General features: G+C 42.6%; 1 protein-coding gene across 8 annotated transcripts in view; it reads left to right on the top strand.

The window, feature by feature from the left end:
• Positions 1 to 4,927, top strand: part of RAPGEF4 (Rap guanine nucleotide exchange factor 4) — a 159,723-nt gene extending 154,796 nt beyond the window's left edge. For 5 of the 8 annotated variants that reach the window (XM_030017966.2, XM_030017968.2, XM_030017970.2 and 2 more), the window contains 2 exons: positions 601 to 655; positions 2,207 to 3,466. In XM_030017966.2, the coding sequence (XP_029873826.1) occupies positions 601 to 655; positions 2,207 to 2,334 (183 nt within the window). In that variant the 3' untranslated portion in view covers positions 2,335 to 3,466. Of the gene's footprint in view, positions 1 to 600; positions 656 to 2,206 lie in introns of all 8 variants that reach the window. The other 3 variants (XM_030017964.1, XM_030017963.1, XM_030017965.1) reach the window with 1 other exon arrangement.
• Positions 4,928 to 14,070: the final 9,143 nt, after the last annotated feature.

The following is a 14,070-nucleotide window of genomic DNA, read 5'->3' as shown; positions in this document are numbered from 1 at the left end:
TGTTTGATGAAACTTGCCTGCAGGGCCACAGTTCTAACTGTGGCCTTCTCACCTGTGAATTGAGCATACTTCCAGAGGGCATCAGTGAACACACACTGTCACATGCTCATTTTACACTGTCATTTTCCAGGAGGGCTGCATTTTAAACTCAAACTCAAACAAAAGGTGAAACCTCTTTAATTGCTGAGTATGTTCTAGAAATGGCCTTGCTGTTAGCAACTGATGGCCTTAAAATTAATGTATACATACTCCAAGGTGTTCTACATGATATTCCTTTTACTTTTTAATGTGCAAAGGTGGTATCAAAGAAATGCACATTGAAGGGGCTGATTTTTGTTCTTAGTTAAGGCCTTTTACAGCATCCAAGCAAGGGAAGGGGTTCTCTGAGCGCATGTAAATTACACTCATGCTCATTTAAAGTCTGTGTAAATGCAAATCACACTCTGCATATGAGGATATCAGCATTAAAATTATATTTTCATTCATATGACTGCTTTTATTGGCATATGTCTTCACATTCAGGCACAGTTAGGTGCTTCGTTTAAATGATGATGAAATACAGTGCTTGTTCTCTGATTGCATCCCATCTCTTCTTTCCAGCGCATGATTGCCAACACTGTCAGGACGGTGAAATTCTGCCGAAGCCAATCTTTCAGTAAGTGTATTACAACATCTGCACAGTCAGCATTACCATGAGTAGCTACAGTAATTACAATTAATTCTGTGTCTACCAGAATTCAAAAGCCTGGTTTCCAGTGATTCTTCCATGTTTGGATCCTCCGATGTTTCACAGGGTGAAATATCCTTCAGGAAGCTCTTAGAAGCCCCTTCTCCTCCATTTCTTTTCCAAGCATGTGAAGGAGCTAAATATCTGTGAGGTCTCTACACATCTGTCAAATTAGAATTGGTTGAAATTAGCCACTGGGTTCAGAAGTGGTTGAAATAAGGCTAGCAGACAGCAGCACACAATTAAATGCAAGATACTTGCTTGGATAAACCCTGTTTTTATAGGAAACCAGGCTGGAAACATGACGTTTATAAATGACATAACTGCATAAGGTGATGAACTTAAAACCTGTTTGTCAGTATAATTACCAGAATTCACCTGAGGCCATGTAAGATGACAGAGCTGTATGATCAAACAGGCTTGCTCTGTGGGTCTTATCCCGTCTGGGTGCACTGTCAGTCCCAGTCACAGTGGCATTTCCTCAGCACTTCATTCATTTTGCCTCACAGCAGCCTTCCTCTTTCTCAAAGAACAGAATAAATAATATAAAACAATACAGTTTTATAAAAATAGTTTCTTTCCATCTGGGTCAAAGCATAACTCTAGAAGATAAAGGTTAAGGGAGCTTTTTTTTTTCTCCCACCATCAAGGTTTTTCTGGCTATGATCTTTTAATTTTAATGTAATAAGCACTAGTGAGACCTCCACATATTTAGAAATGGAAGTGGATTTTCACTATGCTTGATATAACAAAATGCTGGTATATAGATGTACCATATCTAAGTCCCATGCTTTTTCTGTGTGTGTATGTGTGTTTATATATAGTAGATGCTTCAGTATCTTTCTTTTAGAGAAGTTTAAGTTACCTAACACATAATTCATTAAAATGCAAGCTGTTCACTGTGAGACTGAAGATACTCAGATTTTAACTCAGTGGTACTTCATAATTGTTGTTGGAGGAGGTACAATGTGGTTATGTTAAGTAATGTAAACAGGTAGTAAATTTTGAGGCTTGAATGGGGCAGCCACTAAGCACTACAGTGTTACAAATATTTAATACTGAGCTAGAAGTGGGAATATTTCATGAAAGGAGGCTTAAAATAATTATATAGTTTTGAATCTGTGAAAGCTGCTAGTTCAAAAGCAGATGGGCAGCTTTAATTCATACTAGTTAGCTATATAATTTATATAATTTATAGCTATTGACTGGTAAGGTGATGTATAAAACTGTAACCAAGGGCCATCAATTTGAGCAAATGTAGCCAAGGATATCTGAGAGAAAAAGTTAATTTGTGAGGGTAGTAACCAGAAAGAGTATCAGATACGGAGGAAAGGTTTCAAAGAGAGCGATTTCTAAATATTTTCTTTTTAACTCACCAGGATCTGGTGTTTCCTGTGACAGCTTGTAAAGAGTTATGCATTCTGTTCGGGCATTTGTTCATGTAAGTGTATCAATCCTACATCATTTCTCTTTCACCAGATCCTGACGCAGCCCTAACTAATAAGAACCATCAGGATGTTCGGAGCTATGTGCGGCAATTAAATGTGATTGACAACCAGAGAACTTTATCACAGATGTCTCACCGACTAGAACCGCGTCGAGCATAAACATTTGAAGCAATGATGAGAAATGATCTTTTATCCTGTCAAGGTCACTTGTTAAGAACTTCACTTTCTCTGCTACCGCACTGCCACTACAAAAATAAGCAAAAACATATTCTAAGGTCTTAGGCAACGCACAATGTATACCAGCCTGTCAGAGAACTTTGGCTGAGGAAGAATTTATGCACTGTCGTTGTACGGGTGGCCATGTTGTGAACTGTTAATTCATCTTAAAGTGTAGTAAATGATTTCTCATATGGATAAAAAAAGGCAAAAGATAAAATAGAATAGTTAGTGAAAAATACACAAAAAGCTTCTAACAATTCTAAGGGAGGCAGTGTTTTTCTCCCTAATTAAAAATCTGTATTTTATGATTTATTCGGGTCAGGACCAAAACTGATCATCAGTTTAGCTTGCCCAGCTACTGTTGACCTCAGTAGAAGATGTATGTGAGCAATGATGAAAGAATGTAGGTTCAAGAGAGGTCCAAGGTATAGTTCTATTCAGAGAAGACTTACAAATATTTCCATGTGAAATACAACAGATACTAAGAAAAATTTCTAATCTTAATCGTACTGTCTACTACTGCAAGCAATGTGGCCATTTTAGAAAACTGACAGGACTGAAAATATTTTGAATGATAAATAGATTAATCTGTGTTTACATTTTACTTCTTTTTTTAAACTACCAATCAGGTTTTTACAAAATTCCATTATGATAGTAACGTTGTCGACATCAATAGCATAAAGGTAGCAAAGGACTGGATCAAAAAGAGCACAATATGCACAAATGGATTTCAAGAGAATAATTTCCTGACATTAAAACCTTAAACTTCAGCTATAATTAATTGTGGCTGGTTAACACATATTTTCTGGTCTTAAGCATTTACAAATATCTTAATTTTCAGCCAATTGTTTTGCACTTTCAATAGACTGTAAATAAATGTTAATTCACTGTGTTCTAGGATATTTATTTATGTAATAGCTATTGTGCCAAAATAATTCAGTTCTATTTATTTTGTTTAGCATGTTATGGGAGTGCAGCTTTTGTCTTTATGTGCATTTTATGTGTAGGAATTGTGTGATGTATGTTTTCTGTAAATAACATGCAGTACCTTATTAAATGTAATTGCTGGAAAGGTTTAGTCGCTGGCCTTATTTGCACTTTCAGCTTCATTTCTGCATAAATACCGATGCTACCGATGCTATTAATTGGCTGATATAGCAAAATTCACTCATCATTTGCTGGGCCTCGAAACTCCAGTTAGCCTACATCCATTGTGATATGGATAACCAATTTGAAGCCAGTCAGATCCATCCCTGCCACAGGGGATGACAGCCTTGCAGTGATGTAACACTATGGTTTTATTAGCTGGTTTGTTTAGAGTTTCTAAGGAGGCTCCCTACCCTCCCATGTAAAGACAGGAAACATTTAAATTGGAAAGGTTTAAATGAAGAAGGGACGTGTTCTTAATTTTAGCTATCTGACTAGCTTGTCCTGCTCGGTCACTAATGTGAGCACTACAACTTACCTTACCTTGGATAGGATTTTACCTCAGGTGGGCTAACTCAAGTTGAGACCTTGACTAATGCGGCACTCGAGAGGCCTCTGGCTTCCGTCTCCTCAGGGAGGCCTATCAGGTGCAGCAGCCATGAGGGAAGGGGTGATCTGGCATGTACCCTTTCCCCTGCAAGATCATTTGTGCTTGCCTGAATACTCCATGGGATGGCTGTACTACTGCGGGGCAAGCACTGATGGTGACCAGGCATGTGCCAAGGGAATGATGATGGTCACGTGGCAAAAATCTTTCCTATTGCATTCACGCCAGCTCTGCTCTGTGAAGCTGGATGTCATAAAACTGATTAAGCCTGAAATTAGAAGTTGCAACTATTATCTCATAATTAAGCTTCAGAGATGACCTCACTGATGCAGTCTACGTTTCACCTCAGACACAGAGTATACTTTTCTTTCAGAAATATTCTGCAGCATGATGAAATAATTTATTTTACTTTGCTGTCTGACTAGAAGTTCAAGATGATTCAGAGGAAAACCAGCTAATAACATAGAGACAAAGTTGTGTCTTATTATTCAAGTGAGAAATATTTCTTATTTCCATTTGTACTGCTCTATGAATATACTTCATATGGCTTTTTCAGATACAGAATCTTCCCAGAAGCAAAGCATGCAGTAGAATAAACTACAGGGACATGATTGATTCAAAAGACATTTTTATCTTTACAATCAACTTACAACATTTGTGAGTTCATGATTTTATTTGTTCCAGATTTGTTCCTATTGTTTGGACTTTCCTTTATTTCTGTGTTAACTGGTTTATAAAGCTGCCAAGTTTCAGCTTGGCTCTGCACATAGACCGATTCTTCATCCATTTAGTATGCTTTTATCCCCTTTTATTCCTTAGAACCTCTAACTGTTTTACTTATTTGTTGCCAAACAGTCTCTATCATGTAGATATATCCCAGTGATACAAATAGAGGTTTTTATGGCACCTCCATATCAACAAATGAATGCAGTTTACCTACTCAATGAAACTGGTATCTGGCATTTTTTAATTTTTCAATAAAGGGTGCTGTATAAATAATGAGTGTTGCTATCTCTGTATCTAACTCATTCAAGTGGCTCAGATAGTTGCTATGGTGCTGATCACAGTCTACATACCTAGAGATTAAATGAATAAAACTACCTTCTGGCTCTGGGATCCATACTGGGCTTCTCTCGCTCCCTGTGTTGACTTTACAACAGGAAGGCAGCTGTCGATGTATTGCTCTTGCTGTATGAAGTCTAAGCGACTGTTGCAATAGTGTGAAGAATGAATAGGCACTCAGGAAATGCTGAAATGTCAAAACACCCATACTGTCTTCACCGTGTGCTTGCAGCTGCGAGTCACAACCTGATCCTGCTTCAGTAGAGAGACGCCCCTTACCTGCTGGCTCTTGGGGCTGGCCTGTAAGCCTGGGCTGGCTCAGGTGCTGTGCCAACGCAGCCAAGCTAAAGAGGGTTGGGCAATCCCCAGAGCCGCACCGCTGATGGTCCGTACTGCTTTAGTTGTTGCACGCTGCTTGGCCTGATTTTGGCCCATACCAGCTAGCAACCACATGAGAGTGTCCAGCCATTACTTGTGGGAGAGCATGCACCAGGGACCATTGCCAGTGGGAAATACAGACAAGCCTGAACAGCCTGCCTCTGTCCCCCGCCCCCGCAGTCCTCCAGTGGGTCCCAGGAGACTTCACACCTCCATCACACCCGCTTGCATGAATAGCGTAAATGCTGCAGCACAGCCCCCTCCTTATTTCAACACTGCAGACTGAAAAAATATAAACCTGTTTAAAATAATGATTGTGCCCGAGGGTCACAGGTCGTACAATGCCGATACGGGTGGTCCATGCTACTTGGCCTCAGGCCCCAGAGCCCCTGACCCTGTTTTATTTACTGGCAGAGTCATAGCTGTAGTTTTTAGATGCGAGGTGCCAGGGAGGCAGTGTCCATGACAAACATCTGCTGCCAGGGACCGGTGAGACTGCAGACCCCACGGAGCCGGGATGGTGACACCTCGGGCATTTTGGAAAAAGTTCTGCATTACAGGGTTCCACTATGGACACGGCTTTTTGCTAAAGCAGCAGTACAGAGCACAAACACCTCTATTTAGGGCTTCAGAGCCTAAAGAGTCAGAGGGTACAGCTCCCCCACTCCCCTGGCACATTTCGCTATTGTTGCTTTGTTAGGATTTGCTGTTTTTCTCAATGACCAGGCCAGTGCTGGCCATCGCTAGACAGAGCCAGTGAACAAAGGTTAAATCCCGGGAGGCTGAATCCAACATACCAGGAGGCTACTACTGTTTGGTAAAGGCAGGATCCAAAATATTTTCCCCGGACATCTTGTTCAAACCTGATCAGTCACAAAGACATGATAGTGTCAGATAAGAGTTCAAAACGTATTTGCACGACTCTGCAGATGGAGGGTTTGGGTCTTTTTCCTCCTAAGGAAAATGCTGTGAAGGCACGCAGCCTCTGCAGGCCAGGTACAAAGAGAGAGACAGAGACAAAAAAATCCCTCTTTTCAAAGAGACACTGGCAAAACAACCTTTTAAGTACAAGAAGTTTAAATACAATTTAGAAATCTTACAAAACAAGTTAGAGAGAAATCAAAAGGTTTAACCTGCAGGGGTACCAAAAGAGATAATGAATTTTGCTTAAAAAAAAAAAAAAAGAAAAAAAAGAAATATTTTAACAAAATGTAACGGCAGAAAATTATAAGTCTAAATTGTTAACATAGCTTCTTAGTAAGGTCAACTGCATAATATACAGTACCTTAACCTCTTCCAGCAATTTTTAAACACCACGCAGCTTAAATAGACTACTTCTGAATTCAGTGGTATTTCTTCTGGGAGCTCTGAATGCAAATCAAGAGGTAATAGTGGAAGAAAATTAAAAGATGTGCTATTCTCATTTCATTTTTTGTACTGATAATAAGGAAAGCAGCATAGAGAGTGATATGGCAAAGTGAACCTCTAACTTGAATAGCTTTTCTTTCACTGTTAATCTGAAATGCATTACACCCTGCCTTTTCAAATAATCATAATGTTCTTTACTGTAGCCTGCATTAAAGTTTGGCAGGCACAAGCAGCAGCTGTCACTAGAGGTCAAGGTATTAGCAATCAAAGAAAATAATGACCAGATTAAAAAGTTATCATTAAAATTACTAAACCAGAAACTTCTATAGCAGCCTATCTTCGGAGCCTTGCCTCCAGGGCCGTAGCTGTACCCAGGGGAACCCTCGCCACCCTCGGACGTCTCCCCACGGCAGTACCGTGGGGCTGGCTGGCCCTTGGCCAGGGTGACGGCACTGCTGGCCTCAGCGGCCGGAGGGGACCCTCACACCTCCGCCTCCCTCAGGAAGGGACACTGCTGCCCCAAACCAACTCCTGCAGGACAGGGAGCTCCCCGACACAGCTGGTGGCTAAAACCTGACCTCCAGCTTCTCACCGTGGTGGAAGGCTGGGGTCAGTGTGCTACAGGAGCACCGGCGTACGTCCTCCACGCATTTACCTGCACGCCATCCAATAACACGTAAGACTGGCTCTTACTTCAACTGACCAGTGCACTGCTTTAGCAATAAAATATAGCTGTCATACAGCACCTGGCTAAGGAATTAACTTGTAAATTCACAAAAGAAAGTAATCCAAGCACAGTCTTGGCAGTTTATGACTCAAGTGATGGGGGACTACCATAAAAAGGAAGATTCTTAACATGAAAAGGGCAAAAAAGAGCATGTACAGCTACAAAATCTACCATTTACATCCAACTGCTGAAGGATATTTCACGAAGAGTTCATTTTTAATAGGTTTGGCACTCAAAGGTAATTTCTGAATTCAAAATAAACTCAGAAAACTACATGAAAATGCAGAAAGAATGCATAATTACTGACAGAGATTGGAATATTTTTCTTGGAAAATCCATGTAATAAAAATGTGACACACAGGGGTACTGGTAAGAGACTGACCTTTATTTCCTGGCCCTAATCCATTTGGGTCAGAGTGACAAAAAGCAAAGCCTTTGTCAGATGGCAGGGGTCAGCCAGTCGTGTTTAATTTTTTTCCTCTTTTTGCTTTCAAATGCAAATAAAGCACATTACCAATGAAAATAATGATTGTAAATGAATACCTCAATTAAAGGGAATTTACATAAAGATATATAGGATAGAGGTGATGGTAGATACTCCAACATCCTTACAGACAATAATCCATTTCTTAATCAACTTCTGTCAATAATCATAAGCTTTCTGCTCTCCATGGTTTCCTCATTATAACACCACCTCTTGTGTTTTTAAATAGTTCTTTCTTCAGATGCTGTCCGAGCCAGCAAGTGAATCCGCTAGCTGTATTTGCCGACTCTTTGTGGTTTTTCACAGGTGTACATTATTTCTGCACAGGAGTACTGTCGGCAGCATTGTGGTGTTCTCAGATAACAGAGAGCCAGTGTTGCCTTGGGTTTTCTTTAGATGTCCTCATTCTCTGTAGGACTGACCCTTGAGGGCTGCAGTACTGGCAGGTTGCTGCCTAGTGTCTGTTTGAAATCTAACATTTCCTTCCATTTGTAATTCCTGCCCTAATGTTTCTCCTGTTCCAGTTGTCTGGCATGTAACTCCTTTGTGATGCTCCTGATCAGTCAGCACTGTTGCCAGAAACTAGTTAGAGGTTTGCACAGATTTTTTTTTTCCTTCCTGTCACAACTAGCCATTGTTAATAGTGTGCTAGTGTTTGGGGGGGGGGGGGGGGGGGGGGTTGATCACCTTTTTTTGGAAACACAGGCAAAGGGACTGAGATGATATAGCTAAACAGATTTATCTAGAATAAGGGCTTTTCTGAGGCAGTCTAGTATCATGGACATTTTCTAGTCTTATTTCATGTCTAAATCCAAAGAGAAAAAGATGTGATCTTCAATAGACAGATTTGTTTCTAATTAATGTACTCTGAATTAAACAAGTAGCAAAAAATGTAAGCTACTAATACTACCGTACATCATTAAAAGGAGCTAATATTTCCTTTTTAGTTCAAACCGACTCCCTGTCAACGGTGGCCAAAGTTTTCATGATTCCAGTGGCTGCCTTTACTTTCCAAGTAGGTAAATGTAATAAATAGTTAGCTACTAATTAGTTTTAATAAAGAAAAATCGCATATGATGCTTCAAACCAGCTGTTAAATGTTCTGTGTTGTCATCTTCCCTTGGTGGTCCTCAGAGGTGGAATTGCGCCTGCCCCTCCCCAGACTCCCCACGACCGAGCAACCTATTGGAAAAAAATTACAAGGGAAATGAAAGGACTGTTGCTTCAGTGGAGCTCACAGTAGGGCGTATTAGAAAACACAAACAGGCATAGCAACAATAAATTCAGTACAGCTTTAAAACAAAGAAAACAGTGTTAAGCCATATTACATCTTAGAGAAAAAATGTGCCAAAATTAGAACAACAAATTAAGTCTATTGGACCACAAAATTTAATATAAGATGGAGTATGAGCTATATATATATAATTAAAAGTATGTAATGAAATGGTAACTGAGCAGAGTACTAGCGAGTGGATTACAGCTGAGTATAATGATCAGCTAAAAATTGTGGTGCCAGTAGAAGATAAGAAAACCATTCTTGTAAAACAATCAAGAAATGTATTTCTTGTTAATATTTTGCCATTTCATTGCTATCTCATTGTTAATTATATTGACATTTTTGTAGAATTTGTTATATGTGCTTTTATACTGCACACATGCCTGATCAAAAGACAAATAGTATACAAGCTGTAGCCTGCCAGTTCTGAAAACCATTATGCACAAAGCAGGTATTTGATCCACATGTAATACACCCACTGCACACAAGCCTTCTCTGCCACACGAATGCCTGTATTTCATCATTTTAGTCTGTATTTAATAATTCTGTGCTTAATAATTTTATGATTAATTAATAATTAATATTTTATAATATATAGATGTATAATTTTATGTTAGATATACAATATAGGCACTTTGACAAATTCCTTATTTTTCTCTCCAATACAAAAAACAGATGAGAAAACAACAGCAGAAAAAAAGACCAGTTGTGTGGGTCTAAGAGATGTACCGTGGTTAGTACAGGCTCCATCTTTCTTCATTCCCCAGGAAAGTTGAGAATTGGCCGTTAACCACAGCACACCAAAGGCGGGGCTGCTGAAGCAAGCAGAAATCACAGCCCCAGCTGTGCGCGCGTGGGGGCTGCATGTAGCATCAGGTCGCTGTTTGTGGGTGCACACTCACCAGGTCATTTACAGCAGGAAAGGCAGGATTGTCTCTGAGCCAAATCCAAAGAAAATTTTCTACTTGCCATCTCTCGTAAAGACTAAATGCAGCTTATTTTGGCTAACAGTACCACACAAGTTCTCTTTTAGACATGAAACCAACCCTGCTAGTTATGTTTTGGGGTGAAACCACAGAGGTGTGTGATTGCAGCACCTCTGGACATACCTGCATGAATTTCAGTCTGGACAGCGCAAGCAAAAATAATGATGCAGAGAGGGTTTTCAGGCGAGCCACTCATGCACCTCTTCCAGGTCACAAACCTGATGGTACAAATGGTATAAAATTAATGCTACCATATTGTTACTGCTAGTATTGCTCAAACAAGCTAGATTAACACTAGTGTACGCTAGTGCTACATCTTCTATGGCAATGTGTGTATAACCTTCTGTCCTAGTGTATCCCAGGCATGGATTCTGACCAATTTTTTAAGTTAGAAACGGAGGCAAGCCATAGCAGCCAGAGAAGCTGAAGTGCTTCAGAGAAACCTCAGTACTAAGCCTGAGCTGAACTCTGAGCCAGCCTTGAAGAAGAATTGAAAAATATGGAGCAGGTGTCCACCTCAAATTATCTGTCTAGAGTTTCACGTACAGTTTAAGCTGGCATAAACCATCACTACTGCTAAAAAAGCACCTCCAGGCTCCCTCACCTCTCAGCTGCCTGTATCAGCCCTTGCTCCGCTCCTGCCTTTGCGCTGGCACAAGTCTTTGTGCAATTGCCCGATGACCTGCATTCAGATCTGGGTGAAAGCTGATTGCTTTTCCCTGCAGTAGCTTCGCCTCCACAGCTCAGTTCACCGTGCAGCTGTGCAAAAATGGTGCTGGCAGAAGGCAAGGTGGGCAGTGCAGCGGTAGGAATGGGGCTCGGCAGGCAGGGGAGGGGTGTGACTGCTGCTTTTGGCAGGCAGGATGATTTAAACTGCCTGGACGTATGCATGAAACTATATTTTCCATGTTGAAAGGTGGTGAGACGTCATTGCACACCCAGCGTGGCAATGAGATGTAAAGAGACAATTCATATGAATCCTTTCAACTCTAAAATTGAGTTAAAAGTTGCTAGAGCTGCCTTTATCCCTTGCCAATTGTTGTGGCTTTACAGTAACTTTTGTTAGCTTTTAAATATTTTCTTTTTCTGCCTGTTCCATAGAAATTGAAGAAGCCTGAGTTGAGGATTGAGTTCTCCAAAGCTAACTCAGAGTTTCTCAGTTTGAATTTGCTGCCTCAAAAAGGGAGGGAAACCATACTGCCATGTGTTGGCTCATTGTTTTATGTGGTATTATGACCACCCAAGAAACTCCAATTACTCCGGTTTCTGGTCTTTTCTACCTAATTTTTTAGTTTTCATGATAATGAAAAAAAACCTTGAAAAGATCCAAAGACTCACTAGCCAGAGGGCAGAAAGAATACAAGCCCCAAAACACACATTTAAAACCTTGTTGTAATAATTCTGGCTTCATGATAGTGTACCACTGGGGTCGGACTGTCCTCGCGCAAGCTCCTTCGCTTTCACTCTCTTGTCCTCTAATACAGCAAGTGCAATTACGTGTTTTAAACAGTGGCATGTTAACACAGTGCCTGATGCAGACTCTGCACTCCTACTCTTGGAGTAGGAAATATTAACCACCCCCTCATTTCTCATGCGCTGCTGGAATAGTTTATTTCTTTCTGCAACCAGGGCCTAAAGTCAGACATGGTAAATCCCAGCTCTGCAGATACAGAACCATGGACAAAATGCCTGGACAAAGGGCCCTAGGCAAGAGACCTCTGAATGCAAGTGTTCTGCTCTCTGAAGCAAATACCTATGAATCAAGTGATTTAACATTTAAATAGATTTTTAAATCATTTGACTAATTGGCAATTGCCTCAGACAGGAAGGATAAACACTGTTAGTCACAGCATTTAAGAGACTAAGTATGTGGCACCTCTCCTCCTCCAGAGCATGAGTTTCATGTGATTTGCATTTGATATTTGTGCTTTCCTTTAAAAAGTATCACCTTTGATTAACTTTGTCTGGAGACTTCCCCAGGCTTACCAGCAGAGCAGTTCATAACAAAGCACACTCTCAGATCAGACAGAAAGTGCTGTATCCAGGGGAAGCCAGAGCACGCCAACCTCCTTCACTGCTTGTCTGGGTAATGTTGAACCTGCCAGGTGGGCAGAAGGGGGTCAGCAGCACCTGCTTTTCGACTTTCTTAGCATCTTCATGTACTTATTGCACTGAGTGCTTAAGATCTTGCTGAACTTTACTCTGGTTAGTTATTATGGCTCAGCAAACTAGCATGTTTTATTTTATGCCCAGAAATCTGTACTTGTGCTCCGCCGTTTTAACAACTGGTTTTTACCCTACCTTGTGCCAAAATAACACACCTTGCGGAAAAGCCTCTGTTGTTTGTGAAACGATTGTATCTGATTCATCAGTAATGTGTTCTTCCATGATTCAATACATCTTTGTGATGTACTATTAATGTATATGATTCAGTGTGATGCTGCACACCTCTTTGTGATTCATTGTGCTACACAGCTGATTTTTATATGGCAGACGTACACATACACATAACAATAGCTAAATATGAGAGATAACGAGGAGTCGAGATTCTCCAGTGAATGCAAAACCCCAGCATGCAGACACTGGTAGATGAGCTGGGGAGCATGGTGTAAAGTGGTGATGGGCATTGAATCTTCCACGATACTGATACAAAAAATGCACTGTCACAGCAGCCATGCGATGTGTTTGCCTCAGTAGAAAAATTGTTTGCCCTCCAGTCTTCTGAGTCACTTCCTTTAAGCATGACAGCTTATTTTCAATTTGCAAAAAGTATTCTGCAACAGCAGAGTACCTCAACACTATTAAAACGTTTGGATAAGAAAGGGTCCGTGTGGCTTCAGAGGGTGGAGGTGGGTTGTCTCTCCCTTTTCTTCCTGACCTGGGGGGACCATCCTGAGGGCAGCCAGGGTATACGGACAGGGGATGAGGGCGTTGCACTTGCCAGTCAAGTGCTCTTCTTCTTCCACGTTCCTAAAAGGAGGACTGGCTATAGCAGCGCAACCTGCGCCCTTCCTGCTCCTAGGGACCTCCAGACCCTCTCACCAACCCACAGCCACAGCAGCTTGGCAACCCCAGGCGATACCCAGCGCTCAAAAGATGCTGCTGCTTGTGGTAACACCATCCCAGCTCTGGTGGCACAAGAACGTCGAAGCAGTTTTCAAAAATTACGGTCACCTGGTCATTTTGGTAATAATTTTAGATAAATTTAGCTATATTGCCTGTCACTGAAGCAGCAACCCTGGAACGAAGGAACTCGTGCTTCCAAAGCTGCGGCCATGGCAGCGCAGCCCGGTGCCAGGACTCCCTCCACCTGCAACCGCAGGGCCGCGCTTGTGAACCGCAAACACCTGGGCTGACAGGCCCCGCTCGGTCCAGAAGGCTCTTCCTAGATGTGGCACGGCTAACCGACAAGCAGCCGCCCTCCCTCCGTCGAAGGCCATCCTCTCCGGTCAGCCCAAGCCGCCCACGGAGCCAACGCTCCATTCCAGCTCGCCTCACACCAGCCCCACCGCGCCGGCCGACGCTGGGGCCGAGGGGTGCGCAGGCGGTGCGGGGCCGGGCGCCCCGTTACCCATCAGGGCGTCGGGGACGAGGCCTGTGGGCACGTGGCCTTCCTCGCCCGCCGCCCCACGCACCCTCGGCCGGGCCGGAGGCGCTGCCGTGGGGCCGCGGCCGCGCCGGTACCGGCGGCCGGCAGACCCGGCGGCCGGCAGACCTGGCGCCTCGCCGCCCCACGCGCCGCCCGCCCGGCCCCGGTCACCGCGCCCCCTATAGGCGGGGCGGCCGCGCTGCCCGCTCCCCTGAGGCGGCGGCGGCGGCGGCGGCTGCGGCCTCGCCTCCCCCGGCGGGCTCGGCGCAGAG

Source organism: Aquila chrysaetos, chromosome 6 (genome assembly GCF_900496995.4).
Source record: "Aquila chrysaetos chrysaetos chromosome 6, bAquChr1.4, whole genome shotgun sequence".
In the NCBI taxonomy this organism is placed as follows: domain Eukaryota; kingdom Metazoa; phylum Chordata; class Aves; order Accipitriformes; family Accipitridae; genus Aquila; species Aquila chrysaetos.
Note: the sequence above shows the minus strand (reverse complement) of the source record. Positions and strands in the feature narration are given on the sequence as shown.